Consider the following 12,146-nt stretch of genomic DNA (forward strand, 5'->3'; position numbering starts at 1 on the left):
CCGATTTTTCGATTTGTACCGTTTTTTTTTCGTTTCCGATATTTGAAGTGGTGGTAGTGAAGACCAGTGAAGTGGTACAATAATGGCAACCAAGACAGAAAAGAAGCTGTCAGAGTACGTGATCCAGCGGAAAGGGATTCTTGTAGTGCAGAAGGCAGTGGAAAAGTTCGCGGAGAATTTCGATTGCGATCGGGATGCGTGCCAAATTCCAATTCGCCTTGATTCACTGGACCGGATCTACAAGGAGTACCTGGAGGTACAAGGACAGATCGAGTTGTATGATAAACCGGAGATGTTGGATACCCATCTGCAAGAGAGAATGGATTTCGAGACGCGTTATTGTACGGTCAAAGGATTTCTGCTGTCCAATCGTGCTGCGGACCTCAACCCAACCATGCTGAACAGCACTATGGCGGCACCTGCCCATGCTTCGTCCTCGTTTCATCTACGATTACCTAAGATCGACCTTCCCAAGTTTAGCGGTGACTTCTCACGTTGGCTCGCTTTCCGTGACACGTATACGTCGATGATCCACAGCAATGCAGATATTCCGACGGTTGCGAAGCTGCAGTACTTGCTGCAGTCGCTGGAGGGAGAAGCCCGGAAACCTTTCGAGTCCGTAGACATTGAAGCGGACAACTACGCATCGACTTGGGAAGCATTGCTAAAGCGGTATGACAACAAGCGATTCCTGAAGCGTCAGCTCTTCCGAGCATTGTACGACCTCCCACCGGTCAAGCGAGAAAACCCTCCAGAAATCCAAGGATTGGCTGACGATTTCCATCGGCATGTGCGGGCTTTGGCAAAGTTAGGCGAGCCAGTCCATTATTGGGACACCCCGTTGGTCAACCTCCTTTCCTACAAGTTGGATCCAACTACGCTACGTGCTTGGGAGGAGAAAACCAGCAATAACGACGACGTTACCTATGATATGCTGATCGAGTTCCTCTACCAGCGTGCCCGAATGCTGACATCTGTCGTAACTGACCTGCAATATCGGTCCCAACAACCGGTTACAGCCAAGGTGGCCGGTCCGATTCCAACCCCAAAGCCGTTCAAGGTGGCGTACAAGGCAGCTACCGTTGAACCGAACTACAGTGCTCCGTCGTGCCTCGCTTGTCCAGACAAGCATTTCCTCTTCCAATGTCCTGCATTTTCCGAGGTGTCCGTCCGCCAGCGCCGTGAGCTGGTTTCCCAAAAGCGCTTATGCTGGAATTGTTTCCGTACTGGACACCAAGCCAGGAATTGTACCTCCAAGTTCTCTTGCCGTTACTGTCACGAAAAACACCACTCCCTGCTGCACGAGTCAGAACCGCCGAAGATGCTATCGACTCGTATTATCGAGGAAAGTCAGCCGATTCCCTCGACGTCCGCCATCGCTGACCCTTCCAGCTCGGTGAAGCCGAACAGCCAAGTAAGCCTATCGGTTCAGGCTGAGCACAGTACAGTTTTACTGGAAACTGTTTCCCTCTTCGTCGTAGATCAGGATGGCAAGAAGGTCCCCGCACGCGCACTTCTAGATTCCGGATCCATGTGCAACTTCATCACCAAGAAGCTTGCAAATTCCCTGAACCTTCATCGCACCAAGGTGGATATCGCAGTAGCTGGTATAGGTGAAGCCACCAAGCAGATTAAGTGCCAATTGACTGCTATGATCCAGTCGAAGTCGACACCGTACTCTACCAAGCTTGAGTTCCTGATCCTCAAGAGACCGACGGTCAACCTTCCGACCGTTCCGGTCGACATTTCCGCGTGGAATCTTCCCAAGTTGTCGTTGGCAGACCCCAGATTCCATATCCCATCCGACATTGACATGGTTGTCGGTGGTGAAGCGTACCATGAGCTGCATCCTGGCAGCAAGCGTTCCCTGGGAGAGGGATTACCGCTGCTAATAGAGACGGTGTTCGGATGGACTGTTTCCGGGAAGATATCCATCAATCATCCCACTATTCCCCGCGTCTGTCATCTAACCACTGTCGATCGCAGCTTAGAACAAGCGTTGCAGAAGTTCTGGGAACTAGAAGCTGTTGAGCCGTGTTCTGTGTATTCCGTAGAAGAAAAACAGTGTGAAGAACTTTATGCTACTACCACCACTCGCGATTCGTCCGGTCGTTATCTCGTTCGTTTGCCACTCACCCGTGATCCGCTAGTCAACCTCGGCGAATCCAGAGCCATCGCCGAACGTCGTTTTCTGAGCCTTGAGAAGCGACTAGAGCGTGATCCACCCACCAAGGATGCATACTGCAAGTTCATGGACGAATACGCACGAATGGCGCACATGAAGAAGCTCGTCGATCCAGTAGACGATGCGAACCCGCACTGCTACCTCCCGCACCACCCTGTGTTCAAAGAATCCAGCACAACCACGAAGGTCCGAGTTGTTTTCGACGCATCGTGCAAAACATCGTCAGGATTTTCCGTCAACAATAAGCAGCTCATTGGACCTGTCGTCCAGGAAGACCTGTTATCTATCGTCATGAGGTTCCGCACACACCCGATTGCCATTGTAGCCGACATCGAGAAGATGTACCGACAGATTCAGCTGCATCCCGAAGACCGACCGCTTCAACGCATTCTCTGGCGTTCCAACCGCGACGATCCGCTCATAGCGTACGAGCTCCAAACCGTTACGTACGGGTTTGCATCCGCGCCATTCCTAGCAACTCGCACCCTCCTACAAGTTGCACAGGACGAAGGCGACAAGTATCCCGCCTCCGCAGATGCTGTGAAACAGGATTTTTACGTCGATGACTTTTTATCGGGAGCTGACGATGTCCAATCCGCAATCCGCCTTCGCCAAGAAGTTTCCGCCATGCTTACGTCAGCTGGCCTTCCGTTAAAGAAGTGGGCATCCAATTCCTCCGAAGTCCTTGCGCAAGTCCCGCAAGAAGATCTCGCTCTACTGCCACTGCATGATCTTCAGGACGAACAATCCGTATCCACCCTAGGACTCGTGTGGGAGCCTAAGTCTGATACGATGCGCTTCAAGGTCCAGTTGCCTCTACCAGCACCCGTTCTGACCAAAAGGAAGGTCATGTCCTACATTGCGCAGATCTTCGACCCACTAGGACTAGTTGGCCCGACAATCACCGTAGCGAAACTGTTCATGCAGCGTCTGTGGGCATTGAAGACCGACGCAGGAGATTCCTACGAGTGGGATCGTCCGCTACCTCCGCATTTCCAAGGCGAATGGAAGGAGTTCCATGGTACGCTAGACGCAATCTCCACAATCCGCATTCCCAGATTCGTGTCGCAGGTCAAGACCGAAACCATCCAGCTCCATTTTTTCTCCGATGCTTCAGAGAAGGCATATGGCGCATGCTGCTACGTCCGGTCTGAATCCGCTGCAGGAATTCGTGTTCAGCTGCTAACGTCAAAATCCAAGGTCGCACCGTTAGCCACCTACCAATCGATTGCGCGCCTAGAGTTATGTGCCGCCGTGTTGTCGGCTAGTCTATATGAGAAGGTGATGAAGTCCCTTAAGACAGCGTGCGAAGTGTTCTTCTGGGTTGATTCGACGATAGTCCTCTACTGGCTGCAATCGTGCCCATCGCGCTGGAAAACGTTCGTGGCAAACCGAGTGTCCACAATACAATCCACTACCGGATCTTGCTCCTGGCAGCACGTTCCCGGAGAATTCAACCCTGCAGACCTTATATCCCGAGGTGTCAATCCGGCCGATATCGTGAACCTCGAGTTTTGGTGGATAGGACCGCAATGGCTATCGGTTTCATCACACCACTGGCCACGCACTGTGCTGCCAGCGTGCGATTTGTCCACAATGCCAGAGATCAAAGGCAACGTCGCCATGATGTCGGTAGCGGTTGCCGAACCATCGTTCTCCGCTCGACTTTTCAGTCGCTACTCCAGCTTTACGAAGCTACGACGTTCCATCGCGTATTGGATGCGATATTTTCGCTCTCTACGAGCTGCCGTCCAGAAGACCAAACCAGAGCCGTTTGAGTCTCTTTCCACACCTGATCTACGCGATGCTGATCTAGCATTGTGCCGAATTGCCCAACCATCGTTGAAGTGGCTGAAACCGGTGATGTATAAAGACGGCGTTATTCGAGTCGGTGGGAGACTCAAGCACGCCGCAGTTTCGGAAGAAGTGAAGCACCCGATAATGCTGCTTGCGAAGCACCCGCTATCCGTGATGTTGTCAGAGCACTACCACTACAATCTGCTGCACGCAGGACCACAGCTGACGTTAACCACGATGCGCCAGAAATTCTGGGTGATTGGAGGACGCGACCTCGTTCGCCGCACGTACCATCAATGCCACACGTGTTTTCGTAGCAAACCCCGTTTGATCCAGCAAACCGTAGCAGACTTGCCGTCCTCGCGAGTTTCGCCAACCAGACCGTTTTCCGTATGCGGTGTAGACTATTGTGGGCCTGTCTACATTAAATCACCGATACGAAACCGTGCACCGACGAAGGCATACGTCGCGATCTTCGTGTGTTTCTCCACCCGCGCTGTCCACATCGAACTAGTCTCGGACCTATCTACGCCAGCCTTTCTGGCTGCCCTTCGCCGTTTCGTCGCCCGCAGAGGAAGAATGAGGGAGATCCATAGCGACAACGGCACCGCATTCAAGGGAGCGTCCAACGAGCTCAACCGAATCCACCAGATGCTAAAGTCCGATCAAGGTGGACGAAAGCAGATCCTCGATTGGTGTTCCGAGAATGAGATCACGTGGCGATTCATTCCACCTCGCGCTCCGCACTTCGGCGGTCTGTGGGAGGCAGCCGTCAAGTCAGCTAAGCACCATCTGCTGCGGGAGATCGGCTGTGTGAACGTCGGTTACGAGGACATGATAACCATACTCACCCAGATCGAGATGTGTCTAAACTCCAGACCTCTCACCGCGATACCATCCGATCCGTCAGACCTGGAAGCTCTGACCCCAGGCCATTTCCTGGTGGGAACCAGCCTACAAGCCGTTCCAGAACCGTCACTTTGCGATGTACCCGACAATCGACTTTCACATTGGCAGCACACCCAGAAGCGTGTCCAAAGGATTTGGGCAAGGTGGTATCCCGAGTACCTTCAGCAGCTGCAGTCACGAGCCACGAAGCAGTACCCCAAGGTCACCATTGAACCCGGACGAGTTGTGGTGATCAAGGACGAATGTCTGCCGCCAACTCAATGGCCACTAGGAAAAATCATCCAGGTACACCCGAACAAGGATGGAATTGTTCGCGTTGTCACCCTGAAAACCGCCACATCCGATTCAGTTGTCCGGCCAGTCGTGAAACTGGCCTTGCTTCCGACACCGGAAACGCAGTCCACAGCGTCTGATCCCAGTTCGGACGAAGAATAGAAGAAGTACAAGCAAGAAATGAATTTGAAGTATCCGTGCTACTTCAAGGTGGCCGGAATGTTGATGCGTGAACTTAAATTAAAAAGAACTACCTAAACTAAGCCTAAATTTAAATTAATCTAAACCTAAATGAATTAAATCTAAACTTTTAATTATAAACCATATTGAATCAAACCTAATTAAATGCAAAAACTACCACCAAAAACCCCAAACCAAATTGATGAACCACACTACGAATCCACTATGTTTACCGATCATCATAATGAGCGATCGCAGAACGAGAGTGCACCAAACAGTGATCGCACAATACAACCAAGCGATCATGATATACGGGTAGGTAGAACCGTCAGCTGTGGAAGACGGAATGCGTAAAACCCAGCGACAGTCAAAAACAATATCCCGGTCGAGTCAGTACAGTGCGTGTGTACACCAAATATAAGTCCGTCGTCGCGAGTGATAATTTGATGAATTATAGACTACTGCGAACATTTTCCCCACAATAAACCCCGAAAGCAGTAACGATTATTGCTAGCTAGTAGATAGTTTGCTAGCGAAGAAATTAATTTGTGAGTGAAAAAATCTGCGTGGCAAAACCCTGTGAAGAAGCGAAAGGTGTGACGACAAAGATAAATAGTGCGCGGAGTCAGCTGTTAATTTTCGGCTCATCGACGATCAACTGGGCCGTCTCAGGAGATAGACGGAAGAAAATCCTCCGAATACGGAACCACCAACGTAAGTCGCCCCAACACATCATTTCGATATAATCGCTTCCAAGAAAATTTGTGAAAATATCTCACTCATAGGGGGATTAATCAGCAAAAGCACAATACCAAAAGAAAGGGCATATTGCCTCCATTAAATTCTCCGAAGATACTATTGACCTAAAATAAGCCGGTCTGGCGTTAATAATAGATTACATGTTTTGGTCATATTTCTGGCAATGGGAAATGATAAAAATCTTTCGTCAGCATTTAATGTTCAATATCTCTTTTGATAATAGTCCGATATCAACAAGCTATAGCTTGTTCGAAAGGTATTCGTTAAAGCTGTCTAAAAACATATAAATTGTTAATCTATATTGTCAATTTCGGCAGATAATTAAAAAAAAACTGCAAAAAACGCCATTTTTACACATTCAAACATTCATATCTTGGAAACTAAAGATCAGAATCAAAAACAAATTAATAGCGTTCATACTGTTTTTTAGTTCTTTCATTTAAAATTGGTTTGGATAAGATCGGTTCAGCCATTGCTGAGAAACACGAATGAGAATTTGTCCGTTACATACACACACACAGACATTGTCCCAAATCGTCGAGCTGAGTCGATTGGTATATAAGACTCGGCCCTCCGGGCCTCGAAAAAAATCTTGAAAGTTTGAGCGAATTCTATACATTTCTTTTATAAGAAATGTAAAAATCATCAGATGCTCATTAAATCTCGTCCTGACATACTAAAGACGTACAGAAAACGTCATTGTTCATCATTTTCTGTCTATTTTCCGAAAAACAATGTGTGGTCAAAGCACATTTGAACTGATTTACTTTTTGGAACCGCATTATTTTTGGTGAATTGCTAAAATTGTCAATATCTAACAATTTTCTAGAATTCCGACGTCATATTTTCTAGAACTCCAACGTCGGAATTCCAAAAAATCCGACGTCGGGATTCTAGAAAATCCGTCGCCGGAAATTCGACGACGGAATTCCAAAGTAGAATTTCCGACGTCGGAATTCCAGAAAATCCGACGAAGGAATTCTAGAAAATCCAACGTCGGAATTCTAGAAAATCCGACGATAGAAATCCGACGTCGGAAATTCGACGTCGGAAATTCGACGCCGGAATTCCGAAGTCGGAATTCCAGAAAATCCAACGTCGGAATTCTAGATATTCCGGCGTCGAAAATCCGACGTCGGAATTCCGATGTCGAAATTCCGACTTCAAAATTCTAGAAAATCCGGCGTCGGAATTCTAGAAAATCCGACGTCGGAAATTCGACGTCGGAATTCCAGAAATTTCGGAAAATCTGACGTAGGAATTCTAGAAAATCAGACGTCAGAAGTCCGACGTCGGAATTCTAGAAAATCCGACGTTGAAATTCTAGAAAACCTTCTAGATATCCGACGTCGAAATTCTAGAAAGACAAACGATCCGTATTCCGAATACCAGGAAATCCGACGTCGGAATTCTAGATATTCCGACATCGGAAGTCCGACGTCCAAATTCTGGAAAATCCGACGTCGGAATTCTAGAAAATCTGACGCCGGAAATTCAACGTCGGAATTCCAGAAATTACAGAAAATCCGACGTCGGAGTTCTAGAAAATCAGACGTTTGAAATTCGACGTCGGAATTCCGACGGAATTCTAGAAAATCTGACGTTGAAATTCTAGAAAATCCGGCGTTGGATTTTCCGCTATTCCGACGTCGGATTTTTTGGAATTCCGACGTCGGAATTCCAACGTCGAATTTCAGAATTTCAGAAAATCCGGCGTCGGAATTCTGGAAAATCCGACGTCGGAATTCTAGAAAATTGGACGTCGGAATTCTAGAAAATCAGACGTCGGAAATTCGACACCGGAATTCCGACGTCGGAATTCCAGAAAATCCGTCGGGATTCTAGATATTCCGACGTCGGAATTTCAACGTCTGATTTTTCATTTTCCATTTTGGTAAAGAAATATCATATGATGGATAGATTTTTTCCCCAAGCAGATTCCTTTCGACTACCCTCTGTCTAACAAAGCAGTTGCATAGCGCACTGAAAGTATTCTTGAAGAAGAAAATCATAAAACTATCAAGACTTATGGTAGTCTTATAGTAGTTTTAAGCAGCTCTTGAACACCACTATAAGAATGTGTTGACAAAAAATTAAAAGTTTTAAGAAAATCTTGGAAAGTACTCTTGAGAACCATTTTAAGTATGGGCCTTTTTCAACTTAAGGGGGGTTTTTGGTTGTCTTGAAGCAGTGTTGTAGAGTAATTGGTTTTATGTTCGGTTTTATGAAATTAATCTTGAAGATATCTTCAAATGTACCATAAAACCAAATTTGGTACTTGGGTGGTTATATTGTTATCAGCAAATTTAAATGTTTTTGCCTAGCACGTTTGAGTGAAGTTTGTGGTGTTTATACAAAGCGTACAGTGCACTAACCTATTACAAAGTTGAAACTTGCGTGTAATTTAAAAACTTGTCATTTAAATAACTAACCTTATTCTGACCAATATCCAGCACAATATCTCAGTTTTGTTAAACATGGCAATCACCAGCGATAAAGCCTCATTTTTAGAGAGTTTTCGTGATCAGCTTTCAATAAAACTCTTGCTTTTTATTATATAAATATTTTATTTGATTCGATTCAATGTGTTAGCTAAAGGGAACCGTGGGTCTTTTAAATATTAACGTAGCGTAAACAATAAAAAAATAATAAAACGTTAATGATTGTCCAACAGATCTCGTGCAAAAGACTAGCGATTACGCGTAGAGATCTGTTTACAAGGCTGGTAAATATTTTGCCTAACTAACAGTATCTTTATTTATATCTCGTACACCTCCGTGTCACCATCATGGTTACTGCCATGTTCGCGAACATCTGATTTCATCCTTGTTTTTTGCCCTTACGGGTCACGAGTATGGAATTCCTCAATGATGGTGCTGGTTGTTGATTTTGATATGCTTTTGCCGTCAATATTACCTGAATATTGTTTGTGGTTCAGGTAATTGTCGGTCGGTGAGTCGGTCCACCTGAATTCCCACCATAAAAAACACCATTTAATATATGGGGAATTACTTGCTAAAACCTTCCTTTATAATGAATTCCATTTCTTCCAAATGTGACATGAATCTTTTAATGGCCATGGTGCAAGTAAGTGAATCTTGTAGTCGAACATTAATTTTCTCATCATCCATATATAATAGGATCAACCAGGTGCTACACATTAATATCCAAAATGACTGGTTACGCCTGGGATAATTTGTTGAACGGTATCAGCATTGAATACCTGACATGGTATAACTCGATAAAGGCGACTTCTGTAAGCGAAACCTCCATTTGCACCTTCAGTAAATGTTTCACATCACGAATACCTTAAGCACCTTATGCAATAAGGCCGTAAGTCAATCACCTCCGTATTTGGCAGGAGCACCACCTATTACTTCTGGGACTTTTTTTCCAGTGAGTTACACAATATGAAAGGAACTGTTTTTTCTTATCACACTCAGCATTGTGAGTAGGTATCGTGACCGGTTTCTTTGGTGGTTCGAAATAGCGCAGAAACAGTTATAAAGCAGCTAATTTCCAAAAAAACGTAGTTCGTTGAATTAACCTTTTCACGCCCATCTTTTTTTTCGTTCATGTAGGGTTTCAAAGCTATTTTTCCTAGAAAACGCTGGGGTCAAGAAACACGAAAAGCCTTTTTTCATAGAGATAGGTGGTTCCCTCGCAGTGCTAGAAACTACTCAATTTTTACCTTCCAATGCTCAATACAATTCTCCTAGAATATTTAGAATAGTCCAATTGCGTTGTAAATGTAACCAAAGACAGTCTAAATTGATAAGTTTTATCAATTTTCAATAATACGAAGATATATGAAAATATCATTTTCCGTTGTCAACGTAAACTGTTCCTGGCAGCACTGCTCCATCGGAATCCAATCAGACTAATTGCAATAACTTCAGTTCTAGAGCTGGTCCTTGAAACTATTATTACTCAAATAAAAAGCAATAGTCACATTTATTAGCCTTACTTGTTTTTGTGCACAAATTTTGCCTTAATCAAAAATTATAGCTGTTTAAAAACGTTGTTGTCCACAAACAACATGGGCATGAATGGGTTAAGAATCAAACAACTGCATGAGTGTGCGAAAACACTTTTTATAATGACTAAAAAGTACTATTCACTCGTAAAATTTTAATAACCAGGTTGTTTTTCATGAGCAAAATTTTATTAACTTTTTGTTATCAAAATGTGTTTAAAGACCCAAATATCCAAACGAATAACAAAGACTCCAGGAATAAAAAAAATTAAGAACAAAAAAAACATTCTAGACAGACAGTTGTTAATTTAAATGCAAACCCCAGATAAGTTCGTATGTAGAGTATTTAAGGTTATCAATAAAATGTGGAGAAACTTAAATTGCTTCCTTAGAGAATGGTCTAGTGGAGCATTAACATATGAGAAAAATGCCGAAAGTACTTAAAACAATGTTTGATGAATTTGCCAATTTAAACCAACAACATCGAACCATCTGGAGTTTCTGTTAATCACTTAGCAAGAGCATTTATTTTCCGAAGTCGTTTAAATTCGAAGCACCACACTTAATGTGTTATCTGTTTATTTTTACAAATAAAAACACACGCACATAAACAAACCGTTAAACGAGGTAAGACAGTTTTCGTATTTTTTATGAGACTATCGCAGTAAAAAAAGAACATACCTTCACTTGTAGACAATACTTTGACCTCTCGGTCGATCCTCGCCGACAAGTACGTTTTCACACACTTTTCTCGTGGCACCAAATCAATACCGCAGATCAAGTAGCCAACGACACAGCACATACACACCCGCACAAAACACCACGCGCCGCCGGCATCGATTCTCGCCAGGCAAAAATATTTCTGTATATTGCAGCAGCCTACTGTGCACAATAACAAAAAATCACGCACTTCACCTCCGCTACGGTACCTATATTTACTTTAAACGCCGACATTTACATGAATCATTGAACATTTTCCGCCACATTTTTTTCCCGTAGATAACCCCGGCGGCAAACGCTCGCTGGTTGCACTAAGTAAATCTGATGCTTAAAATCTAAACACTGATAACAATCAGGCAGTACACCGAATATCGCGCACGTATACAGCCGTGTAGTTTACACTCCGACGAAGATTCTACACCAGGGTAGAATGAATGAAGATTCGATCTTCTCGAAACTGTGGTTATCTTCTTTAGCCTAATCCGCACTCGCTGGTCGATAGCTCGGAAATAGTCTACTAAGGAGACACATACACACACGCACGCCCCGGCACTGAGTTTGCACAGAAAATATTGACTCTTAAATTTTACACATCAACCAACCTTATTTATCTAACATGAAGCAGAAAACTTTCAACGGAACACGAACATGAATAGATTCTATATTTTCTCACATGGTATTGAACGCTCGACATCAATACACTCGGCGCACTGGACTGGATATTTTCACTGTAAACAGACGCGTCCCGCTGAGATTGTATCCTTTGGCGGCATTCAACCACCCTGTTTCGCCCTACCCGATACGATTCGCAAGCGCCACTCACTCACTCACTACGCACGACGACCTACCGCTATCACAACACGGGCACCACACCACCGTTTCCGCGATAAAGTGCAACGCAGAGCTTTCCAACCAACAGGTGGTTTATCAAAGGACAAATTCTATCAGCCTGTTGCGTTCGCCCACCCACTTGACTAACATCCAGCCTCGTGCGCTCCAGAGCGCGGTATGTCTGCCAGACTGAACTTCACTGCACTGCACTGGAGATGTATGGAAGGTCCTGTGATCGGAGCCGAATTCGAGCACGCGTCCACTTAGCGCAACGTCCGCCGACAAAGTGAGGCTGTGCAATCGGCCCCCGGTGGCAGCAAATCGGGTCGGGATGGGATCAACCATGGGCCATCCGGTTGCGGATTCGGAAAACATCGCAATCGGGTCGACCAGCTGGAAAATATTCTCCCCGTTTTTGCCTACTCTCGATGATCGTTCTCTCACTCGCGTGCCGTCTCTTTCCGTCGACGATGTCGATATAGATAAGAATACATAGTACCGGAGACGGTGGCGAAA

At 45.2% G+C, this 12,146-nt stretch overlaps 2 protein-coding genes across 3 annotated transcripts in view; one reads left to right on the forward strand and one right to left on the reverse strand.

Moving 5' to 3' along the window:
* The window catches only part of LOC131685346 (adenylate cyclase type 6), a 539,597-nt gene extending 527,694 nt beyond the window's left edge, over window positions 1–11,903 (reverse strand). For both annotated transcript variants that reach the window (XM_058969007.1, XM_058969006.1), the window contains exon 1: window positions 10,761–11,903. The gene's annotated coding sequence lies outside the window, so the exon portion shown is untranslated. The remainder of the gene's footprint in view (window positions 1–10,760) is intronic.
* Window positions 83–5,326, forward strand: LOC131680973 (uncharacterized). The gene has a single exon (XM_058961680.1). The coding sequence runs from the start codon at window positions 83–85 to the stop codon at window positions 5,324–5,326; it is 5,244 nt and encodes a 1,747-aa protein (XP_058817663.1).
* Window positions 11,904–12,146: the final 243 nt, after the last annotated feature.

Source organism: Topomyia yanbarensis, chromosome 2, assembly GCF_030247195.1.
Source record: "Topomyia yanbarensis strain Yona2022 chromosome 2, ASM3024719v1, whole genome shotgun sequence".
In the NCBI taxonomy this organism is placed as follows: domain Eukaryota; kingdom Metazoa; phylum Arthropoda; class Insecta; order Diptera; family Culicidae; genus Topomyia; species Topomyia yanbarensis.

Excerpts from the sequence above, each read along its gene's own strand:
- LOC131680973 (XM_058961680.1), top strand. The coding sequence starts at position 83 with ATGGCAACCAAGACAGAAAAGAAGCTGTCAGAGTACGTGATCCAGCGG.